At 41.1% G+C, this 26,167-nt stretch overlaps 1 protein-coding gene and 1 pseudogene across 8 annotated transcripts in view; both read left to right on the top strand.

Moving 5' to 3' along the window:
• Positions 1 to 26,167, top strand: part of NHSL1 (NHS like 1) — a 284,707-nt gene that overhangs the window by 245,515 nt on the left and 13,025 nt on the right. For 5 of the 8 annotated variants that reach the window (XM_090040320.1, XM_090040311.1, XM_090040325.1 and 2 more), the window contains exons 4-5: positions 14,628 to 14,820; positions 19,296 to 19,427. The exons of 1 other annotated variant lie outside the window; for it this stretch is intronic. In XM_090040320.1, coding sequence (XP_089896446.1) covers positions 14,628 to 14,820; positions 19,296 to 19,427 — 325 coding nt within the window. The remainder of the gene's footprint in view (positions 1 to 14,627; positions 14,821 to 19,295; positions 19,428 to 26,167) is intronic. 2 more of the 8 variants (XM_090040332.1, XM_090040341.1) reach the window with 1 other exon arrangement.
• LOC149873189 (uncharacterized) lies at positions 732 to 2,163 on the top strand (annotated as a pseudogene).

The raw sequence follows: 26,167 nt of genomic DNA, 5'->3' as shown, positions 1-26,167 counted from the left end.
GGTTCTTTGGATGAATCTGATATCTTTTATTAGACCAACTAAATAGTTGGAGAACAATTTTTAAGCAAGCTTTTGAGTTCAAAAACCCTTTGTCAAGCTAAGGAAGTTTCAGCAGTTGGTGTGTGCTCTTCCTGGATGGAATGAAAAGTAAAGAAGCCAGAGGCTGGTCTGGTATGCATACAAGATAGGCAGTCAGTGAAAATGTAGATTGAGGAGTCAAGGGGTGAGAGACAGGCTGGGTTGAGGGGGAGAGAAGTGGGATGAATAGTGGAGAAGTACCTGGGAAGTCAGCTGTCAGGCAGGTTATAATGTGTCGTAAATCCAATGTCTATATTTAGTCCATGATTTTTAGTATCTAGGAGGTTGAAGAAGTGGAGTTCATAGGCTTGTCTCTGACTGAGTTCCATCAGAAATTCAGCAATCACCATCCCTCCATCCAACTGTCTCTTGAATACTCCAGCACCAACATCTCATAGAATCATAGAAGCAGGGTCAGAAGGGACCTTATAGAACTTCAAGTCTGACCCCCTGCCTGGGCAGGAGAAAAAACTGGGCTCAGGTGACTCCAGCCAGGTAGGCATCAAGCCTCCTCTTAAAGACCCCCAAGGTAGGAGCCAGCACCACTTCCCTTGGAAGTTGGTTCCAGATCCTAGCCACCCTGACTGTGAAGTAGTTCTTATGGATGTCTAATCTAAACCTACTCCAACAACTTATAGCCGTTATTCCTTGCTATGCCAGGGGTGCTAGGGGGGGAAACAAGGTCTCTCCCAAACCCTTCCAGTACCCCCTAGTGAGTTTATAGACAGTCACCAGGTCCCCCTTCAGCCTTCTCTTGTGGAGGTTGAACAGCTTCAGGTCCCTTAGCCTCTCCTTGTAGGGCCTGCCCTGCTGCCCCCTGATCATGCGAGTGGCTCTCCTCTGAACCCTCTCAATGCTGTCCACATCCCTCTTGAAGTGTGGCGCCCAGAACTGGATGCATTACTCCAACTGCGGCCTGACCAGTGCCACATAGAAGGGGAGGATCACCTCTTTGGCCCTGCTAGAGATGCGTCTGTGGATGCACGACAAGGTCCGGTTAGCCCTGCCAACCGTGACCTCGCATTGTTGGCCCATGTTCATCTTGGAGTCAGTAATGGCTCCAAGATCCCTTTCTGCCTCCATGCTCTCAAGAAGGGAGTTTCCCATCTTATAAGTGTGCTGCTGCTTACTACTACTACTCCTCCTTTTTAGACACAATGATCGGTATCCAGAATGATAAATTACAAGAGCACATTATACAAGAAACCCACAGACCAACATACATATCTGCACAGAACCAGCAATCACCCTAAACACACCAAAATGTGTGATATCACTGCCAAACCCTCAGATATCACTGAATTTGCACTAGAGAGAACACCCGGGATTGCCACCTCACCAAAAGGCTTTCACCCAAAAAGGACACTCCTCCAGAGAGAGAGAGCGCACGTTTGAAAGAGCCACCCGGATACCACGTCAAGAACAGCTGCAGTACAAAAGAACCCCCCCCACAAATCGTACACCGCTGATTGTCATATCACACCTCCCTCAAACCCATTGGAAAATCCTCAAACAATTACAACCCATACTAAAAAGAGACCCTCTTCTTAAAGAGATCTTCCCAGAGACACCCATCCTAGCCTTCAAACAAGCACCAAACCTTGCCAACTTCATCACCAGAAGCAAACTTCCTCAGACCTAGAACACACCAAATGGATCTGGACCATGCCATGACAAGAAATGCAAAACCTGCCAACACATCTCTACCACCCCTGCAATCACTACACTCCACAACAGAGCCATCAGCATTCCCGGATCTTACAGCTGCACCTCCAGAAATGTAATACATCTCATCCAATGCACCAAATGCCCTGATGGAAAATACGTAGGAGAGACCAAACAACAACTGCGCACCAGAATGAACGCACACCAGAAATCTGTCAAAGACAGGAATACCCAATTACCTGTGGGGGCACATTTCTCGCAAGAAAACCACTCAGTCCTGATCCTCAAAGGAAATGTACAAAACACTTCCCAGAGACGAACCTATGAACTCCACTTCATCCATCTCCTGGATGCTAAAAATCATGGACTAAATATAGACATTGGATTTATGACACATTATAACCTGCCTGACAGCTGACTTCCCAGGTACTTCACTTATTCATCCGCCTTCTCTCCCCCTCACCCAACCTGTTTCTCATGCATTGACTCCTCAGTCTATATTTTCACTGACTACCTGTGTTGTATGCATACCAGTCCAGCCTCTGGCTTCTTTACTTTTCATTCCATCCAGGAAGAGCACACACCAACTGCTGAAACTTCCTTAGCCTGACAAAGGGTTTTTGAACCCAAAAGCTTGCTTAAAAATTGTTCTCCAACTATTTAGTTGGTCTAATAGAAGATATCAGATTCACCCAGTGAACCCTGTCTATGTCCTTAGACCAACACGGCTACAACGTACACCCCTGTGACAACATTATGACATCTGTGTGTCATGCTAATTTGTATTTGGGGTGAAGATTTTCAAAAAATTGAATTTAAGTATTAGGTCATCTATTCTGTTTCTTTATATATCTATAGGGTGCAATACTAGGCCCATTTGTGATGTCCTACTTGTATTATTCCAGGAAAAAGACATAGTTTATTAGCAGTGGCAGGTGTTTAGGTTTATGATCTGCAGGGATCCTGGTTTTCGCTGTGAAAACTGCAAATTCTCTGATAAGCGCCTCCCCTCCCCCCGCGCACACACACGCATGCACACACTCCTGATTAAAAACCCCAAATCTGCAGGGTTTCTGGTGGTTGCATCAAGCCTCCCCACCCAGCTCTGCTGTGCTGCACCAGGTCCTGCCTGTTGGGTTGCAGAGGCCCTGGAGAGGAGGGCAGGGAGCCCTGAACCTGCAGCACCCAGTCCACATCTGTCCCCTCCCCATGCACAAATCTGGATAACATGTGCCCCCCGTGTCTTCCTGGGAGTATGTGGAGTGGCAGGGAGCCAGCCCATCCATGGCTCCCCAGACAAGCCGACTGCAGCTCCATCCTGCTCCCCAGCCAGGCCCTGCAGCCATGCATTCTTACCCTGGCACCAGGCCACACTCACTGCCCCAGCTGGGCAGTGCCCCTAGCCCCAGCTGTGCCCAGATCCCTCCTTCCGTCCCTCCCTCACTATGGGAGCCTCAATTCCTCTGCCCCCTCCCCCAAACTTACTTGCAGGGAGCTGCTCTTCATGCTGTGCCTGCCATGTGCATGTGTGTACACAGCGTCCCCTACCTGATCACCCTCCTCCCACTCTCCCCAGCCCCTTGCAGCCTGCAATGGGAAACCTGCTGTTTCCTGCATTGCTCTCATTTAAAGGAGAAAATCTGTATTTTTCTCCTTAAATAGAGGAAATCCACACTTTACTGCATTTTTTTCATGGCAAACAGAAAACCTGGATCCCTGCTATCAAGTAACAGATACACAATGTATATTCAAACAACAATGTATATACAGATGTCAGAGTCGGTTCTGATTTTTTTTTTTTTTTTTTTTTGGGTAGTCTTGGTTGTGCAGAAATTCTCTTCTAATGCATTCTGTCTCTATGCAATGCAGTTGTGTCCAACCTCTGGCCTATGGGCCATGCCTGGCCCATGGAGTCATGCCATCCAGTCCACAGGGTTCTTCACAAGTTCAGTACTTTGTCAGGGAGGAAGCAGTAGCAATGTTAATTGCTGCTTCCCTGTTTCCAAACATCCTGACCCACGGGGAGCCCCACAAGCCAGATGATGTGGCCCTGTCTGCTAGATCACTAGTCCACAGTGGGGCCAGTGCATGGGGTCATCCTGTGGGCAGATCCAGTGTGCATGGTCAGACTGGCACCTGGCTGGATCCACAGGGTCAGGCGAGCACATGGTTGGGTCCAGAGTGTGGTATTGGGCACAGGACAGGGCCAGTTGCATTGGATCACACCCACACACTGGCCCTGCACATAGGATTCAGCCTGTGGACTCGCCATGCCCCACAAATCTACCCTGCAGGTCTACAAGTTTGAACACCACTGGTGCAATAGATTCCAAGCTGAAAAAAATGTCTGTTGATACTGGTTTTGTGCTCTGCCTGTCAGTTTACTTCATATTGTACACCCTGGCCCAACTCAGTAACATTGAGCGATTGGCTCAAAAACTTGGAATTACTAAAGCAAATGAAAGAGGACAGGGAAGGGCGAGGTCAGCAGTCATTTTAAGAGGGTTTTTATAGCCTTCTTGTGGCTTTTGGTCAAGATTATGTGTTTCAGCTACAAAAGAACAATGTTGCCTGAATTTTAAAATTCTGACTTAGCTGTGCAAGGCAAGGCTTTCTACCCTGCCCTTAATTCATCCCATTGTGACTGAGTGCTAGAGCACATATGGTATCCTGTGACACCTTGGCACAAAATGTTGCTGACCCAGCAGTTTCTTGAAATTCATTTGTCTTTTGCCAGCTCATGTTACAGCCTTAACATCATTGTAATTTCATTTATATGGGGCTTTAAGAGTAACTTTAAACCATGCATTTCTGTGCCTGTAGAAAGATAAAGAAATTCTTGGGTCTGTGCTATAAAATCTGTAGGCTATTTGAACTGAATAAAAGCTGAATTGCATGACTGAGTAGTTTTTTCCGCATGTATCCATCTACTCCCCTTGTTAGTAGTGGGAGTGGTGTGGATGTGGAACAAACTTCAGTCAGGTTGTGATTGTATTTAGTAGGCATGGGAATATCAAGCATGTTATATCATAGTAAGATTACAGCGATGAGCCGCAAAGTCCTGCAGGATTTTACCCATTAATAAAACTGCAGCATCCCTCTCTCTTCATACAGTAAAATTTCAGTGGCTTATATGGGCTTTTTACTCAGCAGCAACTTTATTCCTTTAGGAGCAATGGTCTGAAATTTTGCTTTGTGTAAAAATAGCACCTACCCAAAAATAGTCTCCTATGAGATTGGGAGATTGATTTTATTGATTAAAAATTAAGGTTGATTATAAAGTAACTGGATTGTGATTTGAGTCCACCTGTTTTTAAATATGCAAGCAAAAGAATATTCAAGACTGACTCTTGAACAGCAAAGAAGCTTGGTCCTTAATATCACTGCTTATCAAAAACAATTAAAGCATGTGTTTAACTGGACGACCAGGAGAAGGGCATGCTGCTTTGCTGAAAATGGAGAATAGCACAATAGTGAGTGGATAAATGAATACTAATTTACTGTTTGGAAACTTCCTCTAAATTAACCTTATTCCATTTTAGCTTCAGGAAGATCATTTTAGAGAGCATAGTAATTTCACATGCTGAAATCATCTGAAGTTTTCATGTGCTTTTAAAAGATTTGGAAGAGTATAAAATGTTTGTGAGTGTGTCATTTGCCTTTTTTCCCCTGGAACTTGGCATGAAATCATGTCTTAAGTCACATGCATATATTTTTCTAAGCTAACTCACCAAAGGATGTTGCTCACCTCATGGAAAACTACATAGTTCATCATAATTTTATACTTCCTACTTAGAAAAAGTCCAAAACTGCTAGAATGTTTAATGTTCTAGGTAAAACCTTGAGTGAATTTTCAAGGATGTGCAGGCAACAAGCTCATTCATTTTAATGAGAGCGAGAATGAAAAATATGGATGCCTAAAAGACATTTTGTATAGTATCAGATATTTAAAATGGTCTTTTCTTCCATGTGGAATAGTTCATATATTATAGTACATACAGATTAATCAAATTCCTCCCAGACTTTACTCTACTGAACTGAGTGGACTTTGTTAGGAATGAATTTGGCCTATTTGAATGTTCAGTCTCGGCCGGAAAACCTTAATCGGTTCTCCTGATTTCCTTTTTAAAAGATGACAATTGGTCATATTACTTGAAATATTTTTGCCTGTTAATCTCCTTTCCTAATATCCAAGATAGCTATCCAAAATAGCCAACCTACTACTTCAGGCACTGATAGTTCTGGTTTTCTGATGTGTACATTATATAATTTAAATGTATGTGTCTTTTTTATGTGTTTTCTCATTCTTTTTTCCTTTCTTTCTCACTCATTCTTTTTCTTTCTTTTTTCTTTCTATTTTTCTCTGACTCAACAGTCTAGTCTGCTAGACTGCATCTCTCAGTCTTGCCTTAGCGTCTGCTGCTCCTTGGTTCCATGGAGCCTCAAGGTACCTTCCCCAGAAATGGGAGCATCCAGCTGGTATTTGCAGCTTGATGTTACTGTAGCATTAGCACATCTACAGCTTTAATCTTTGTTCATCCCCTGCTGCTGTTTCCTTTCTAAATACAAACCAAAGCCTGTGCTGACAAAAGTCATGTTAAATCCTGTTAATCTCGTGGTTTTTCCGCTCCTTGTTAGCCAGTTTTTCTACAGCCCAGGATCCCTTTGCTTACTTGATAAACTAACACATTTTCATTGCCTTTAATAACATGCTAACACATGCTTCTCTGTAAGCTTCTATATTAAATAATGTATTTTTAAAGGTTATTTGTAGACTTGGTTTTACGATCAAAAACTTTCAGATATTATCTGGACTGGCTTGATTTTACAATGAAGGCCAGTCACACACAGTACATGATCCTAGGAGTGTATTATTTCATGTCTTTAGTCCATCAAACAGTGGGTAGCAAAACATATATCACATTTGCTAATAGAGAAGAAAATATGGGTCTGTCACATTGTTCATCAAAAGTGTTAGTTTTCTTTTCAGCAGTTTGCAGGAAATCTTCAGAAATAGTATGTAGAAAGTAATGTATTAACTGAACTGAGACCTGGAATAGAAATCTGAGGCCCAAGTTTAAAAAACTGGGTTCCTAGACTGTGGGTGAGATTACATGTTAGAGTTAACAACTACTAATTGTAAGGAATATTAGTCTGTTAAATTTAAGAAGTGCTAGTGATCAGTCACATGCTCTTGGTTAATACCCTCTCTAATGTGCACTGCTCAAACTTGTGCTAGAGGGACTGGCAAACTGAGTCATGGCTAGATACTGCAAGTCTGTTCCATGCCTACTCTGCTCACCAGGTTTCTAGCCACAGAATAGGCTAGGGGCAAGGGGTCCCCCACCCCTCTTGGATTGCCCATTCTGCTCCCAAATAATCTTGCTTCTTTCCATCAGCACCCAATTGCCCAGCTACTCCCAGATCACTGCCCTGGAACCTCAGTCAGCCCTAGGGCGGTGGTGGCAGCAACAGTAGAAGGGAGGGGTTCTCTCTCCCTCCCTGTCTGCTCCCAGGCTCCCTGCAGCCCAACCTACCCTACACACCTGGATCCAGCCCAGCAGCTCCTCCTCTTGCCCTTCCCTCAGTTGTGGGGCTCAGTGGGAGCTGGATCTGGGTCAACAGGGACCCCAGGAACAGGCAGGGAGATGCACTCCCCTCCATCGGCATTTCTGCTGCTCTCAGGCTGATTAGAGTGGCAGGGCAATGATCCTGGGGTGGAGGGACTGATGGGGACAGAGGGTGTGATCTGGGTGGCATGGAAATGATTTGTGGATGAAGGAGAATTTGGGGGTTGGGAGTGATTTGAGGGGGCAGCAGTCCAGCAGCTCATCACCCACCTGCCCCCCTGCTCCCTCCCCTTTTCCCTTTCCCCCTTCCAGTTCTGGCCCCCTGACTCTCTTCACCCCTTTTCCTTCCATCCCCACCCATCCGGTGCCCAGCAGTTCTAGCCATCAGTCTAGGGCCATAGAGTCTTGGATAATAGTTCACCTAGAAGCAGTGCTTCCTGGGATACTGGAGGACAGCAAATTGGTGGGTTTATTTGAGGTAAACGCCCAGAAGTTAATGTAACTCAAGCTATGCAGCACAGCTCTAAAATAATACTCACCCAAAGTGGTGCAACTTTAATATGCCTAGAGGGTGCTTAGCGCTTGTTAATGAACCTTTAATGTGTGATCATTTAGGTTTTAAGTGCTCTTAACCTGGTCTATTTGTAACATGTAATCTTATCTGACCGCTGTAAAGCACAATGATATTAAGGGTGAGAGTTCTGCAGGTGCTGATTTGATGTTCTGGCCCTTGAAACAGCATTGCTCTTCCTAGTACTTGCAGGCAGCATTCATCTTCAAAATATATTGCCAAACTGGGATTTTCCATAGAAGGATGGTTTGCAGCCTGCTTAGTTTGCATCTGGTTATCAAGTTAAGAATTAGTGCTCAGGTTCTTGCTGTGGTTCTTACTTCAGAGGACCCTCTTTCTTTCATCAACTGAAACACAGCTCTGGTTCTCTGCAGCTGGCTGGAGACATGGTACTCTTTGAAACACAGCAAAGAACTGGCTCACCTTCACAGCCCCACACAGCTGTTTGCTGCAGCTGTATATACCCCTGTCTAGTTTCCAAACTTTCCCCTTTCTGTAGCGGGGTGAGGTAGGGTTGGGGAAAGGGGGTCACAACCAATCCTTGTGAAGAATCCAGGCTCTACTGTACAGGCTGAAACCTGTCCTGCTTTCAGAGCCAGCTGTCCTGCATTACACAGCTACCAGTCCTTAATACCCCAAAAGTGTGACTGGCTGATAATTGCCATGGTGCTGCAGTGTCTTAAGACATCTGAATGACTAAAGAGGTAATGTAGATGCCGTGTGTATTTATTTGGTGAAAGCATCAAAACTTGCAAGTAATTTGGGAGCATATATCCCATTAATGCCAATGGGACTTGCTCTCCGCTAAACACCTTTGAGTCCTTTTCGCAGAAATCCCATTGATACGGATGGAACTTTTACTCCTAAATTACTTAACTATTAAAAAGCTCAACCCATTTTGTTCAGAAGATGATTCAAAAGGTAAAACACCAATCAACAGGGAAATAAGTAAGGAAGTCTTACTGCAGCAAACAGAAAGATAGTTCTGGTAGTTGTTTCTTAGCTTGATATTTCCTTGGTGCTAAGTTACTTCTGGCTGACAAAAAGTACTCCCGTAATGAGACAGTAATAAGTATTCTGGAGCAAAGGTTAAGAGCTGATGAATTAGTCAAGAGAACTGGAGATATGCCTGTTCAATTTGTCTGTTTTGTGATAAATAATGTAAGCAATACTGACTGAAAACTGAGAGGAAGGGATTAGGTTTTAGACGCTGAATATAGAATAAAGTGAATGATTTAGATGCTGGTAACAAAGTTGACTAGTGAGACTAGAAGTGGAAATATATAAAGGAAAATAAAGCATGCTGCATCAGATTCAGGAGGACAGAGGGCTGCCTCCAGCTGAACTAGCAGATGACAAAATTTGTATAGCAGAACTTGAATTCATAATGAAAATAGTAGAGGCTAAAACCAGAGCATACACAAACTAAAATTGAGCAGTTGTGCAAGCTGCTGATTGACCAGGACAGGAATGCAAACGTTTTTTGGTTTGTCTTGTCTTATTTTGCTTTTTTAACAGAATAGCACTTGAAACCATCAAACCTAGAATTTGCCTGAAAGAGAAACTGCAAACAGGACATTGAGATACATGAATAGAAAGCTGAATTGAGGCTGTTCCTAGCCAACGCACTACAGAGATCTCTAGTTCTCAGTTTGTTTATCTTTTCAGATGAAATCTCAGGAGTGGTTGCAATGTGTAATACAGTAAATGGGACGATTACATGGTTCAAGTTCTTTGTTAGAGAAAGTTTCTAGATCTTGAGTTGTCATCTGAAAAGACAGAACTTTCAGATGACCAGCTGAAACCATTGTAACATAGTGTGTGTCTGTTACAAGATGAAGGGTAAGCAGTGAACTTGGGCAGGATAAAATACAGCGTACAGTTAATTTTCAGTCAGGGCCTTTGAAAACAGGCTGTGTTCCGACAATGAAAACTTCCTGTATACATAAGGGGTTATAGAAAAGGCCCATTGAGCCAACAAAATCTTCCATGTCCAGTAACTTTCTTGCGGGACGTCTCACTTCAACTAATGTTTGTGAGTTCACTTTTTTTTTTTCTGTAGTTCTGCACATCATTGCACACTACAAGCCTGTCACTGATATATGCAACAAAAAAACCTGAATGTGTGGTAGATCTCACACAGTTCTATGCATACAAAAGAGGAACTATCCTTTTTTGACTCTGGTGTTCTGGGAGAAAAGCTAGTGTGAAGCAAACAAAATTTAAAGTATAGGAAAAGTGCCCTCCGTTCTTTCATAAATACTGTGTTTATGCATGTAGCTAGATTTGCTATAACTTACAGCAATACCCTTTCTGTAGTGCCTGCCGTGGTACCACAGTGATGCAATGTAGCATACCTTGGTTGATAAGAAAACATTTCCTATATTTTAGAACTGCAGCTCATCAAATGTGTGAGCAGGGTGGTGTATGCTAGCCTAGCAGAGTGAATGACCTTGAAATATTTTTAAAAAATATTTCCATATTTGTAAGTAAATCTATATTGCCTTTATTCAGCCTGCCTGTAGGCAAACTGTTTCAGTGCAAGCTGACTTAGACTTTGTTCTCCCTCCCCCCAGAGAACAAATTTCTAAAATTTCCTTTCCACCGGAGTACAAGCCTGAGAGAATAATTTTTATCCAGACAACACTTCTAAGCACAGTTGCCACAGTAATGTTTTGAATTGCTTTCCACTAAGATTTTTATCTGGAATATTTGTGATTTACTCCTTTTGCTGTTCAGTTCATTCCCCAACCCCCTCAACTTTCTGAATCCCAATTTTTTGAAAAATACAGGTATTGTCCCAAATCTTTGATCATTTGGTTTTTACTCTCATTGGGTTTTTCTTTCCCTCTACCATCCAGATGTTTGTTTTCCCTTTATCTGATCATTATGTGGTACAATAGCTTCATTGAAAAAAATATTTTCTGTGCCTTGTTTGCCCGAGTAATTTCCTTGAAAGGGAAGGAGAATTTCATAACTGAATATCTCTGCCACTTGTCATATTGGAGCAGCCCCTGGTGACTGCTTCATAGCAGCTGAGACCTAGAGTACAATATAATTTTAATGTGACAGTTATTGATTTTGACAGTATCAGCCAACCAAGGAAAAAGTAGGTTACTGGAGCTTAAATCATCATCACAAAAGGGCAAAACTATACTTAAAATATCTCCTTTGATAGACAAATGAGGAAGAGAGAAAAGCTTTCTGCATGGGTAGAAACAATGTTGCTCACCATCAGATACCAACTACTCTTGTAAAAGCATATAGGGAACACCATTTGTTGTTGGCTCCCTTTGTTCTATTGTATAGCCACTGCACAGCTTAGGATCACTTACATTTCAAATTTGTTTGCTGTTTTCATGATAAAGCCTTTGCATCTCAGCTATTTTTGAGTTGAACATGGTACACAAGCTGCTACTCCTTCTGTGACGATTTTTTTTCTTTTGGATTGCTTATATTAGCAAAACTGCTGCAGATTTGAGTAATTGGAAAAAAATATGCTTTTGTAGTTTCAGATATTTTAAAAAGCATTTAGGCCTTAGTCTTTAGAAACTACTTTCTGCTGAAAGAAGCCATGACATGTACAGATATTCACTCTCCCATAAGATAAGTCAGGACATACCCCTTTTTTGATTGGGACTGCATGCAGGCACAGAGTCAGCCATTATTAAGTTTTTGTTTGTTGAGACCCTATGTTTAACAAATCTATCAAGATTCATTTGGGTTTGGGATGGTTAAAATGAGAACGAAAGTGTCCTGTGATCCATTGATCATGTTGATGTAGCACAGGGCTACTCAACCTCCAGCCTGCAAACCAGTTCTGGCCTCCAGTGCCATGTAATCCAGCCCATAGGGCTCCCCATGGAAGCCATTGCCACATGCTCCAAATTTCTCCTACAGGATGGTATGGGCCTGATTCCAGTGTGTAGAATCAGGAGGAGGTAGCATGGGGCCCCAAAGCCTGATCCCAGCACATGGGTTTAGATGGAGTCAGCTAAGGCCCCAGAGCCTGATCCATGTGGGAACAGGTAGGGGTGGCATGGAGCTCCAGAGCCCAATCCCAGCATGCAGAACTGGGTGGAGGCAGCACAGGGCCCCAGGGCCCAATTTCAGAATGCTGGGCTGGTTAGAGCCAGCACAGGGCTTTGATCCCAACATGCAAGGCTGGGTGGAAGTGGAACAGGGCTTCAGAGTCTGATTGCAGTGCATGGGGGGCCAGCCAAGGCCACATGGGGACTGATCTGGGCACATGGAATCTGATCCAGCCACAGACCATCTTTATGTCACTCATCTAGCTCATGAGTCCAAAAGGTTGAGCACTGCTGATGTAGCATACCAGGACTGTATCATATTAAGTAAAAAAAATATATATCAAAGACATTGATAGACATTGGTTTTGGGTGGGGAGGGTTTTTGGTTTGTTTTGTTTTGCATAAAGAAAATACAAATAGGTCTGTTGGGGGCAGACTGTCGACTGTCTCCTGAATAGCTTACAATCTAATAAAAGGAAAAAAATGGCTACAAGCAGTGAGAATGCAATTTGAGACAGTTTCATGAAGCAGTTAAAAAAGAGATCAGCACAGTAGGTTGTTGTTGCAGCACCAAAACTACCTCTGCCTCTGCCTTTTCTTTTTCATTTCATGTTTTTACTACTGTGTACAATTGAGAGAAACAGTATCATTTTTGTTTTTAATTTAAAATACAAGTAGCAGCAGCTCTGTGCCCAGAAAGAACAACTGTGTTAGACAAACAGGGAATCATAGATTTCTCTCTCTGTGTGGCTATCAAATTATTGAAAATAACATTTGGGGGAGGCGCTGATCAAGTATTGAACAATTCCTACATAATAGTGGGGTTTGTCCATACCTGGTTGAGTCACAACAGTGAGTTGTAACTGAGTAGAAGCCCTAATAACCCTGAAAACACTTTGGAGCTTAGTGGTCAAAGAGAGGAGAGATTACTTGCCACCAGTCTCTTTTAGTACTCGCACAAAATTTTGTTTTCTTTTTAACCAGGAATTTTTCTCTAGTTCCTTCTTCCTCCCTGGCTCTTGGGCTTTGCTACAGTAACCTTACTGGCCGCAGCCTGGCGAAAGGTCTAATGGTTGCTTAGGATTCTTGACCCTTGCCTTAAATCCTATGGCGTATGCACAGATGTCAGAGCTTCTCTGCTCTCATACATGCTGAATCTAACTCTCCTCAGATTTAGTCTGAGTGATGCAGTCAGCATAGTCAGATCAGCTAGGGGCTATGTTCTTTCTACCTCTACCATCCATGGCTCCTTTGGAACATCTAAGGAAAAACTAATGTAGCTTCCACTACAGCCTCTTAAAGATGTTCAGTTTCTCCTGGGAGAGTTGCTGCTCTCCAAGGAGAAACCATGAGTGTACAGATGTTCAGGCTTTTTCTCCCAGAGTAAAAATGGCCACTTCAAGGGAAAAATAACCTGGAAACAACCAGGGTTAAATCACTTCCAGGAGAGTTTCTCCTGGGAGAGTGAATATCTGTACATGTCATGGCTTTTTTTAGAAGAGAACATAACCCTTCAGCTTCTCCCCTCACCCCACAGGGAGCTAGTGTGTCACTTGCTGGACTCTGTTGTTCCAGAACATTCCTCCTTTGCAAACACCACTTTGAGCTGCTTGGAAATACAGGCTGACTATGGGTGGCTTGAGTCAGCCAGTCAGGGCTGTCCTGTGCACAGCTGTGAATTTTCACCAGGCAGACTAAGGAAGCATGCTGAAATGTGTGTGCAGGGCTGTGAGCTCTCTGGTCTCTCAGCATTGCAGGCTCTCCACTCTTCAGGATTCAAATGTCTGTACACGTTGCTCAAGATAAGTTTCTGTACCTGGAGAGCAAGCCTGGGCGAATTCTCCCTGGTCACTGCCTATATGAATGCCATTCAGCCAAATGTGACTTAATGGTGTATGCTTTTTTTTAAAACCTTTTCCTCTTGGCCATGTCCTCCTCCTTCCAACCTTCCCAAAATAATATGAAATAGAATTAATCATGGGCATGACTCATGGTGAAGAATGAGTTATATGGTAATGTTATGACAGATAGTAGTAAGATTTTCCTTACCCAGTAAAGCTCAATTGTTGTTAGGGTTTCTTTTTTTTTTTTTTTTTTTAGGAAAAGACAGCCCTAGAATAGAACTTAATCACTTTTGTCTCTGGTATTATCTTGTGCTTCCTTTCGTTATAGTGAGTTGCGTCAGTGTTTTTGTCCCATACTTTAGTTCTTTACTTCACTGAGCTGCATTCAGAGTTCTCTCTATAAAAGTTCTCCAGCTAAAACTTTGCACATGTTTAGACTCTGTCACAGCAAAGTTAGATAGGTGCTCAATCATAATATCCCTAATAAAGAGACATACACAAGGGGCAGACTTCAAAAGTAGCTAATCTGATGATGATTGGAAGTAACACAGAAGCACAATTCATAACTAACTGTGATCGACTATGCTCAAGACATCTTTCCTGGTAACTTCAGCAATATGCTTTTGAATCTAAGTAATTTTGTTGGATAAAGTAAAGGTGTAGCAAAAACCAGTCACACTTTAATAGGTCTAGACTGTGATATTCTTGCTTTAGTCACTGACAAGGTCTCACTCCACTATTAGTCCCACTGACAGCTGTCAAACAGTGAAACTGCTTGTGGTTTCAAGTACTATCCCAATTTTTTTCCTTGCATTTTTTTTTCTTTTTTAAAAAATGTATACTGTTGTACATGCTTCTTTTTTTGTAGGGTTCTGCCACTTCCCCAGAAGAGGAAAAGCTTATTAATATCAGGAGACCCAGAACACCAGTTCCAAATGATTTCTCTGATATCAACACTCAGACTAACTGGACTAAGTCACTTCCATTGCCGACACCAGAGGAGAAAATGCGACAGCAAGCACAAGCAGTTCAAACAGATGTGGTTCCCATTAATGTAACTGGTAGGCTTTTGACTTCAGTGGTACATAGAGTATATACGTCTGAAGTGGGAGGGAAAGGAACTCATGTTAGTGTTGTCAGATTTTAAACCTTGCACAAATGGATTTACTCATATCCTCTGAATTTAATACTACTTATTGACCTTTCTGTCAAATCAGTATTGTATGGATTATAGTGCACCACTTAACTTAATGAAGGAAAACTCTATCTTTAAATTACTTAGACTGGATATTAATTTTAAAATGTGGTATACAACATGGTCTTAAAATAGAATAAAAGTTGATGTGTCATTACAGTGTACAGTAGATTATAATGGAAATATTTAATGAGATAATCAGCAGTTTTCAGTATGGGTAATGATTTTCAGGGTGTTTCCCTAAGTTTTTACATAAGGAAAGTTTACTGAAAGGTTTCTGTGTTGGAAAGAACTTTAAATTTTGAGGGGGGGAAATTATACAGCCTCGTGTTACTTGTTCTAAAAAATTTACAGAGTGAGGATATTAAAAGTTATAGGACCACCTATTTTGAGCTCTAAGGAGGAAATTTATCTTCCATATATGTATTCCCCATTGCCTTAGCATTAATAATATACCGATGCTAAATCTTTAAAGCATGATTAGTGCTTTCAACTGTATAATCTTACTCAAGCCTATTGAAGTAAAATGATTAAAAACCATTTAGACCCCACATTAGAACTTCTGTAAAATAATAAAATGTCACTTCAACTTAATTATCTCTTCTTTCTGACCATTATAAAGATTGAAGATTATAGTTTGTTTAAATTGATGTTTGCATGCTAGAAATAGGAAGATATTCAACACTGGATTTATTTCAAACTACACATGCCTTCCATTTTACTACCAGCTTCCCATTATATAGTTATCAATTTTGTATCATCTTTGGGTGTTCTTTTCTCCTATGCACTTACTAATAATTATTTCAAATGTCTTCTTTTTAATCAATGTGCTCTTTTAAAAGCAACTCCACATAGTTTTAATGTTGAGGATGTATGTTGGCAAAAACCTTGCAATGCAATATAACATAAAGCCAACAACAAATGCTACAATGAAATCTGTAAATCAAGAAGAAAAGAATACCATGTAACTTACTAAAAAGAAACTACAAAAATTGAAATGGTTCAAATTATTGACAAAGCAAAACCAAATACTACCACTGAAATATTACAGGCCAATTGTCATTATCTTGGGAATAGATTACACAGGTGCAGAAGGCAGTATTCTGGGAACAATGGATTATCTGCCATAATCAATAAGCCTGAGCATGGGACAGCAGGATTACAAAATGCTAACAGAATGAGTAAGCTGCAGTTCAAATAAATGACCTCTGTGTACTGAAAATATGTAGAAGAGAGAGACATAGAAAGAAAAGTGGGATAAAAAAGATAGAGATCAAATAATTTTCATAGTTTAAGTCATAGTTTAAGACTGAAAACTTTCAGTACTAGTCTTTAAACCAAGCTGTACAATATACCTAGTGGCTTTTTGTTTCTTTGTACGTTCTGTTTATTACTGGTGATTTTTATGTTTGCACAAAAGTAGGAACACCCCCCCCGTGTATTGCTATTCGATTGAAATAATGCTTAATCCTAAAGGTGGGTTTTAAAGGTTGGAATGGATTTTTATCAGTGCTTTAGTAATCAGTGTAGTTTCACTTGGGCCGCACAAGAAATGACAGTTGTTCCATTAGTTCATCTTTCAGAGCTCCCCAGTTGAACAAATTGCAACTAATGCAATAATATTAAAGGCCTAGTTGCTAGCCTGAAGGTGCAGGGGCATGCAATAGGCTTATAAGCTGCTGACTAGACACCCTGGTTTTGGGAATGGATTCAGTCTTTGCGGTTAGCTGGGGCACTGAGCTTGTTCTTGCAGGGATTATGCTCAATGTTATAGTAGTGGAGTGGTGACCAGCCTGTGCTTTTGCAGCATGTCTTACGTTTTATACAAGAGTCATACCATACTATCAGCTTTAACTTTTTTACAGCCGTGAATAATCTGGTGGTGGTCCATGTGATCAGCAAAGGGAAAAATCATAGTAAGAGTCTGATTCTGCAAAGACCTGAAGTATATGCTTTTGTCCCATTGACTTGTGTAACAAGGTGGTCACACTGAATTCGGTGCGACTTACATTCATAAGTCAAGGCTCTGCTGAATCTTGGGCAAAGCAAGTAAATCAAGTGAGTTCTCACAAGTGTGTTTAGTAATCATTAGGAGGAAAAATAGTTGATTTAATCTCATTACTCCTAATTTTATATCTGCTAAATACATGCTCAAGCCTGAAATTATAGTTTAAAAAACACAACAAAACAAAAACAAACAAGAAACCCTGAATCATTTTGTTTCTGTTAGTTAACTTACATTGTTAAAGTTGCTACTTTATCCTTAAACTTTTTCACTGTACAACAGTATTGCAAATAAATGTAAGGCAGCTTACAGCTTTACTTAATTCTAAGTAAAAAAGTTGTGTGATTTTTTTCCACAACTTTGCAAAGTGACTTTCACATGAACTACATAATCCATGCTGCAAAACCGAAGGCAAGATAAGGCAAATGGGGATAGGTTGGCAGAGTTGATGGAAACTCCTTGTTTTAATTCTCTTTATTTTATTTCTAAATGTTTTTTGCTAAAGGGTTGGCTGTTACTTTTTTAAAATTTTGGTTTGCATTCAATTTTCCCTGCAACCTACTTAATTGTAAATATTTATTGGCCTTTAAGTGAAAGGTTATATTTTTAAAGAAGCAAAAACCTTGCAGCTTTTTTGACACATTCTAACACGGGTAAAAGTGGTGTATGTTCAACACAGAGCTAAAGTAACAAATGATCCTAACATCATTCTCCACTCCCTAAGCTTCAAGGGTTCGGGCATCTTGTAACATTTAGCTTTGTAGCACTGGCAGTGAACTTTCCATCACCATATTCTGTAGCCCAGTTATCACAAATCTCTCTTCCCTCCCTTTCCCCCAATCTGGTCTTCCTTTAATTAGGTGAAACTTAAACACGGAAATTAAATTGACCAAATTGTAGAGTAGCACGAACTCAGTGCTTTGGGTCACAATGCTTTATTAACACAAAATCGTATTTGGCTTACAGTGAATAAAACCTCTGTGTTTTTATCCCTGTGTCTTTTGGAAGATGCCTACACACACTATCAAAAATGTATGTGACTTAAAAGGTTGTAGAAATCCTGGGATTTTTCCATACTACCTGTATGACACGCATCACATTGATGTGTCATCAACCAGGAAAAGATGGATGATGGGTATATTCGTTACTGTGCACATGCAGTAGTCACTTTTCAGAGGTAAAGAATATGGCCATTAATTTAAAAAAAGACAGGATCATAAAAGAAGGCAAAAAATGCTTTTTGTCACATTTTGTTCTTAAAAACTCTGCCTTCAGTTCTCACCCATTTATAATGTAAGTGGATTTAATTTAAATTTAAAGGTTTGGACTCCCTGCAGTCCTCCAAAGAGACTTTTTATTTTAGCCATTTCTTATGGGATTTTGAGGTGAAAAAAGAGCTTGACCAATTTTAGGGGGAAGGAGAGGAATGAATTTAGCTGATAATCTGCAAATTGAGTTTCATCTTTGTGTGATTAAAAATGGCCATGTTGTGAACCTCAAAAAAAAAAAAAACTACAGTGGGGCTGCGGGGTCCCATTATGATACAGTGCATGTTCACATATAAGGCTTTCTTCAGTATGCTCCCCAGACCACAAAGAATGGGTATTAAATCTATTACAAGCAATTGTGCACATTCCATTTATGCAGGCCCAACATGAACCAATATTACAGGTGGTCAAGACTTTACTGTTCTCTTCTGGAGGATAAGCTTGTAATATAGCTGAAGTTCATAAGATTGGTTTAGTCTGACCATGGTCCATAGAGAACGTTTTAGCCACAAAAATTTAGTTCATTTGGCAGTTTTTGCTTCAGCTAGCTCAAACTAAAAAAGAAAGATGTCTGTAAACCAGGCTTTAGATGTTTTGGAGTTGCCTGGCAAAACTCCTGCCATCACAAAATGTGTTCCTAAATAAACATCAATATTCTTTCATTTTCAGGAGTAGTCAATTTTTTGTCCCCCATCTCTTTCCAATCCTCTCCAAAAACACCAAAAAGAATATATACAAGTGAATAAATTTAGGAGCTGGTGAATACTTGGTGTATTCATTCACTCAAACCAGTGGAATTGCACCTGCTTACATCAGTTACGAGTTTGGCTCAAGACCTGAAAAAAAAATCCCTTATGATATGCACCTTTCTATAAGTCATGTATTCTACAAGCATTATTGTGAAGATGCGCTGTATCTCTTCCTTTAATATATACCCTCACTGTAGGAGTGAGCTAACATCATTTATTAATGCCTTTTTTTCATGTCTATAATAAGCTAGTGGAAGAAAGTGCATGATGTCAGCGTGCTTGAAAGTAATGTTGCTTTGCTTATTCTACTATACATTAGGGGAGAATTTCGACCGCCAAGCCAGCATTCGGCGGTCTCTAATTTACACTGACACTGTGGTAAGACGGCCGAAGAAAGTCAAAAGGAGAAAGACTATTACAGGAGTCCCTGACAACATACAAAAGGAGCTAGGTATGGCTCATCAGAACTGTATTCCATCATTATTCATCATCACTTCTTATCAATACTTGACTAATGACATTTCCCGTGCTCATGAAATCAATACAGTCTGATAGCCTATTACAGTTCCAAATATAACTGTGCACAGTACTGTGAAATACTGGCTTCTGTTCCATTCAAGAGAACACAGAACACCAGCAGACTCTCCCTGTGCGTGAAGAAGGGTGTATGTGCCCAAAAGCTTGCAAAGAACAATTTTTCCAGCTATTTAGTTGGTCTAATAAAAGATATCGTGTCTACCCAAAGAACCTTGCCTGCCATACTGTGAAAGGCATGTTAATTCAAGCCATGCCAGCTTGTGCCTCTGAAACTTAAGGGTTTTTGTTTGCTGCTTTCAGACAATGGCGGGGGTGGGGGGGATGCATTATTTGAAAAAGTTTGTGTACTGGTACAAAAGAAATCTGCAGGCATACAAAATCCGTGGAGATCTTATGCTATTCTCCAGCATGTAAACATTCATTTAAATAAAAATGAACTGGTTAGGCACTTTAGTTGTAAAGAATACCTTAACAGTGTAAACCAATTCATGGTTGTCTAACTAGATCTGTTCTAACTACAGTGAAAGAAAAACACCAAGGAAACCATCCACTTCTTCTAGTTTAGTTCTGACTTAATTGGGACCTGCTAAATATCGACAGTATTTGATTAGAAATATTGTGTGTGTCCCAGTGTTTAAATCTTTTGAAGGCTTCCAAGGAATTTTCTTCAGAAACTACAGAAGCACATTTTTAAAAAGCAGTTATTGGCACAAAGTTACATAGGGCTCATCTTTTCAGATTTAATAAGTTAGGTATGTTTTGAGCTAGTAGAGCTTTGTGTTTTTGTAGATCTTCAAACCTGTTTTACATTTACAAAACTATTTTAAGAAAACAAGACCTTATTTTCCATACTCATAAATTCATTTTGTATTTTCATTTTTAAATGTGGTGGGTTTTTTTTCCTAAATCATTTTCTAGCTGAAGAGGTTATGTAATTATTAAAGATAAGTTTTCCCTCAAGGAGATAAAAATCCCTGATATAATAGAACTTTGGGTGCCTTATGTATGGCAGTGTCTTGTTTCTTTTGTTTCTTTCATTTAAATTTTTTTCTTCACCTGCATTTTTCACCCTTTCTTTTAATAACATTTTTTCCTCTCTCTCCCTTTTTCACCAGCTTCATTTTTCAGTCTCCCAAGCTGACCATGCAACATATGTCATGTGAATCTAAGTAGTTTTAAAACTGTCAAGCCAGTTTTCCCATCCCCAGTTATAAGGGTCAGACTAAGGGTATAAACAGATACAACAGTTATAACCGATATAAACAATTATAATGCAACTGTCATATCGGCATAATTCAGTAGTAGATATACAAATACAGCAAAGCTTCTTCAAGGTTATCTGTTTCATTTGAGGTCAAAATTAAGGCAGTTTAGCCAGCTTTTATTGCTACAACCTGATGCAAACACGGTGATCAGATCATGATGGCTAATGTATATTCCTGAGGAGCAGCTCCGTCTCCCATTTTAATGTGGCTAAAAAGTATGTTTGTCCATACCCTTCAAGTGAAACCCAGGTGCGGAAAATGCTGTTGGAGACTGTAAATAGAACTGTTCCCTGAAAACAATTAAACAAATCCCTGACGGAGAGACTGCCCCCCTCCTTTCTCCTCAGTCAGGTCCTACACATATTCACAAACTGTACCGACTTCAGGTGACAACTTTATATTTCATTATGTTTTGATGTCATGATGGAATGACCTTGTGTTCTACCTACAGGGACTAGAAGAGCCCATTAACACACTGAATGATAGGTTTATAGGATGAAAAGTTGGGAATCCACAGGAATTTTGAAATGGATGTCAGCCCTATTTGGGATCATTCTGTATTTTTTTTATTAAATGCCCAGATCCTTGGGATTATATTTGTGAACATTTTTAGGTGCTGATTTTTGGTGTCTAAAATCCTCCATTATAACTTACCATATGAAATAAGTAAAAAATGCAGGTAATACAAGGAATACACTTCTCACAACTGTTGTAAATGTTGTACTTCTGCTTCTAAAAACCTTGGGATCACAGATTTTATAGTCCCTATTTCTGTTCATATGGTTTTTCTTGGGCAGCTGACTTAAATTATAGAAATATCAGGGCTGCTAATACATGAATGCATGTATACTAATGTATGCATACATACATTATTTTGGAGGCTGCCGTATTTTGGAAGCTGCAAAAATAGCTTCCTAGAGGTACTGTGGCAGCTTTGTGCTACCTAGGTAACAAGTTCACATCAGGGAGATTTTCCAGGATGGTTCTCATTCCTTTAGTGATATCATGCTTTTATGTAGTGCTTTTTGTCTGTAAATATCAAAGCACTTTTAGAAGGCGGCAGGTATCTTTACCATGATTTCACAGATAAGGAAATGAGACGCACAGCAGAGAAGTGGCTTGTTCAAGGCCCAGCAGGCCAATGTCAAAATTAAGAATAAAATTCAGTTCTCCCAAGTCCTACTTCAGCCCAGCTTCCTGCTAAGCCACACTGCCTTCCTCAGTGTGCGTATGCATGTGCATGTATATATTATCCCAGTAGCTTTTCATTCCCTATTTCTCTACCCATGTCCCAAAGCAAATAACTTCTTGTTATGAAACATTCCACAGCTCATTTTATAGGAATGAGGGTCCAGACCAAATTCCAAACGAAGCATTTACATCGTACCTATCTCTGTTCTCCCTGTGGTTTCAGCTGAATAAATCATTCTTTGTTCCTTTCCTAAAGCATTGCTGTGAATGGCTATGATATTTATACAAGGTTTAAAATCCCCTGACACACCAAATATGCTTAATAATCAACATATATATAATGGATTCTTATTATGTCTTGTTTATTCTTCAAAAGTAAATAGAAACACAAGAGAACCTCAAAGCTTTAGCCAAACCTGACTCTTTTCATTTGTTGTTCCAGAGCTTGGAAAAGATTCTATAGGGCCAAACTTTTGGGATTTTCCCCATATTTCTGTTTCCTTTGGAAGAATAAAGACAACATTGCAAAAGTCTTATACTGATTCTTGCACATGAGATCAGGAGTTTTAGTACCTCTTGACTTGGATGTCACTGGAATTTAACTGAACATACTAAAAGGGGTCATTAATTATACCCTTGAGACACCCAGTGAAAATATTATTATTAAACATATTTTGGCATGGTTTTGAAGCATTGTATTATGGCCAAGTTTGGACAGGTGTATTTCAGTAATGAGTAAAGTGATCCCTTTACAAAGTCTGTGAAGCCTTTGAGATTCCTCTGCATAAATGTAATAATTCATGATGACCCTTCAGCTGGGTTGATCTGGGTTGGGTGTGGAGCCAGGCTGAGAACATTTGGACTAAAAGTAATTTAGAGAGATCACCTAAAATCTTCAAAGGGACTTTATATATGTTACCCAACCACAGCGTATCTTAACAGTACTTAATAAAGTGGTGTAAATTGAGGAAAAGATGAGGTATTCTATTTCTACAAATATTGTTAAATTAAAGATTACATTTCTGAGGGGAGGCTCTTTTTCCCATCATCCATTTCTTTGTAGGTTCTCAATCACCAGATTTACTTTGGCCAGTCTCTCAAAAGTCAGCATGCATGCAGCTCATCAGCCAGAATCCAGCCTGCTTGCTTCACCACCCACTCCCTGAGAGATCACATAGCTCAGGCCTTCCCAACCATCCATAAATGTTCCACCTGTCACTACGATAATGTGTCATGGTCTTTAGAACTGTCTCTGTTTTTTTCCAACTCTTAAAAAAAAAAAAAAATTCCTGGGAGGTCCCAGCACAACTACATTTCTAGTGAGATTAGGCTTTCCTAACTAAATACATATGTGTTTATGTCCTTGGGTGCTCAGCAAGGTTCCTGAGTTTATGCAGTTGCCATAAATGTTTTAGATCAAACCCCAGCCCACAGGCCAGATCTGGCCCCAGGAGCCATGTCATCCGGCCATGCACATGGGCTCAATCCCAACACATCACAGTCAAGCAGGGGAGGTGCAGATCCCCTGGAGCCAGATCCCACTGGGCAGAGATGGGTTGGGCCCCCCAGAACCCACCTCCTCCTAGCCAGGATCAGGAACTCCATGCACCAGGACTGGGACCTGGAGTCCTGCACCTCCCCTGCCCAATGTGAACTGGGCTCTGCATTGCCCCCACCCAGCCAGGATTGGGCTTCAGCTGGGCAGAGGTAACAGGGCCCTAGGGCTCACTCCAGACCATGGGCTAGCCCCATACCATTCCTTTAGCCCACAGGGCTAAAAGTGTGAGCACCACTGTCTTAGACGTTTTTGGTTTCTGCCTAGTCTCCTAGCTTCTCAGTCATGCAGATTATACCTGAATTTGGGCTTCATACATTGCACTTAAAGGCAGATTGATCCAAGAGTTACTACAGAGTTTACAGTAATTAAAGAATTCATAATAAATTTCAAGATGCTTAAGTATTATCACCACTTCATAGATGAGGCATGTAAAACCCAGAGGGGTATAATATAACAAATTTGCCCATTGTCAGGTGCCCAGTCAGGGGCAAAGCAAGAATTCCAACTGAAATAGTATATAGCAGTGATCACCACCAGTAGATCTCAATCCACCAGTAGATCTTGAAGCCTCTTAGAATCAATCCAAGGCTTGGGTGGGGGGCTGAGTGCCCACGTGCATGCACGCACACGCCCCAGCTTAGCAGGTCAGTCCGTGGAGGAGGGAAGTGACCGGAGCTAGATCGAGACCCCTACGGTGAAGTACAGTGCCACAGAGGCAGGAGCAGGGATAAGTTGAGTGGGGCCCCAATCAGGTTGGACTTACCTGCTGGGGAGGCATGCCCCCAAATAATTTTTTCTCCCTCTGCCTCGATCTGCACCCTCACTTCCCTCCCCATAGATGTACCTGCTGGGCAGCAGGTGGTTGAGGGGTGGCGGCAGTCCATGATAGATCTTGGGTTGCTTTTAAATTCCAAAGGTGATCTCCCACTTAAAAAGGTTGGAGACCACTTGTCTATGCTCTACTAGGGCTCCTAGCACATGTTACTGTTATGGTGTCATTTATGTGTTAGTTGCACCACGACTAGTAACAGTGGTACACATTCAGCTGACTTGTGCCAAAAAGTGGCAGGTCAGCCACCAAAAGTAATTTCACATAAAATACAAAGCATCTTTTGTGGGTTTTTTGTTTGACACCATAAAATGAAGGTGTAGCACCCCAGTACTGATGCCAACAATCGGCTGATTGTCAGCATCAGCACAGAGACAGGGTTTGACATCGGGACTGGGACAGCCCTGGTCCTTATGCCAAAAATTGGCTGCTAGGAGAGCAAGTTGCTAGCTTCCCTGGCAAAGGTAGCCAAGGGGCTTCAGCTGCTGGGAACCTGGGAGCCTGTTTGAGCAGCAGGACAAAGCACTTAAAAATACTGGGTTGTGGGGAGCCAGGCTGAGTCTGTGCTTTTTAGATATTGTGGGGCACAGGGACCCTGAGATATGGAAGAGACTTCCTTATCCCAGAGTCTTGAAGCCACCTGGGACTGTTTAGGATGGGTTTGATAATCAGCTGATTGTTGGACCCCACCTCACCAGCCCTGGGTGTGGAACCTCTGGGGGAAGCCCCAAGTCCCAAACAGCCACTCCTGGCCTGATCTGCGAGATCGGGCTGGGGGCAGCTCAGCAGTGGCATGGCTGGGATTGGAGGAATTTTATGCCCTATCCCAAACACTATGCTTCCTGCCAGCGGCCATATGCCCAGGGCCTAGATGTTCATGTTTTACAGTACCAAAAGTATTTACAAGGATCCAACGCTGTTTAGCAGAAGTGTCAAACTCACTTGGGGCCCTAGGGTGGATCTGGATTGTGGGGCTCTGCAAAAGAACTGGTAGGAAAAAAGGAATAATGTTTTTGAACATATATGCGTCATAAGGGAAAACAGCATGCTCTAGAAATGGTCAGAGCGCCAGACACAGGACGTCTGCAAAGAAGGTCTGCTTTTACATTTGTTTTGAAATGGATACTCTTTCCTTAAAACACAACTCCTTTATCTTTTTTCTACCCTTTCCATTTTCATTGTCTTGAACCCAGTTTCTTATGCAGTAATACACAGTATTGCTCACAGAGCCAGTGGGCTGGACACCTTTTTAAAATTCCAAACATCATGATCATTATTAGTTCAACTACATGTGTGTTTCCATCTAGGTTTTTACCTAGTTGCTACCACTTCTGACTCCTCAGCACTCAGTTTCTGTAATTCAGTTTCAGTTTCTGAAAGTGGGGGGGAAGAAATCACTGATATCACTACCCCCATCTCTACAACCAGATGGGTCTTTTAGTGCTTGGTATCTTTTTAAAGCTCAAATTCTCCTTCAGCATTTCAGCACATTCAGTTGATGGTTTGAACTCTTCCTTAGAAACTGCTTCTAAGTTAGTACACATTCTAGCAGCTGTAGCAACAAGGCAGCTAGTTGATTTTTATGAGCATTTTTGAAAAGCACTTTGTGTCTTGTCACAAGTAAACTGTCATTAAACGTGGGATTTCTTACACACTTAGGAACATTTTTAAAAAGAATTTTCCCTAAATGTGAATAAAACCACTATATTTTAAGGGAATATTTAGAGAATATTTAACAAATTCTAACTAACTTTATTGCAGATTTCTCTTGTCCCTAGGCAAGTAATGAAACCTGAAAAAGGATTATAGTT

Source organism: Crocodylus siamensis, chromosome 1 (genome assembly GCF_052110815.1).
Source record: "Crocodylus siamensis isolate JL-2025a chromosome 1, ASM5211081v1, whole genome shotgun sequence".
Classification (NCBI taxonomy): domain Eukaryota; kingdom Metazoa; phylum Chordata; order Crocodylia; family Crocodylidae; genus Crocodylus; species Crocodylus siamensis.
This window is presented reverse-complemented; position numbering and strand designations above follow the sequence as displayed.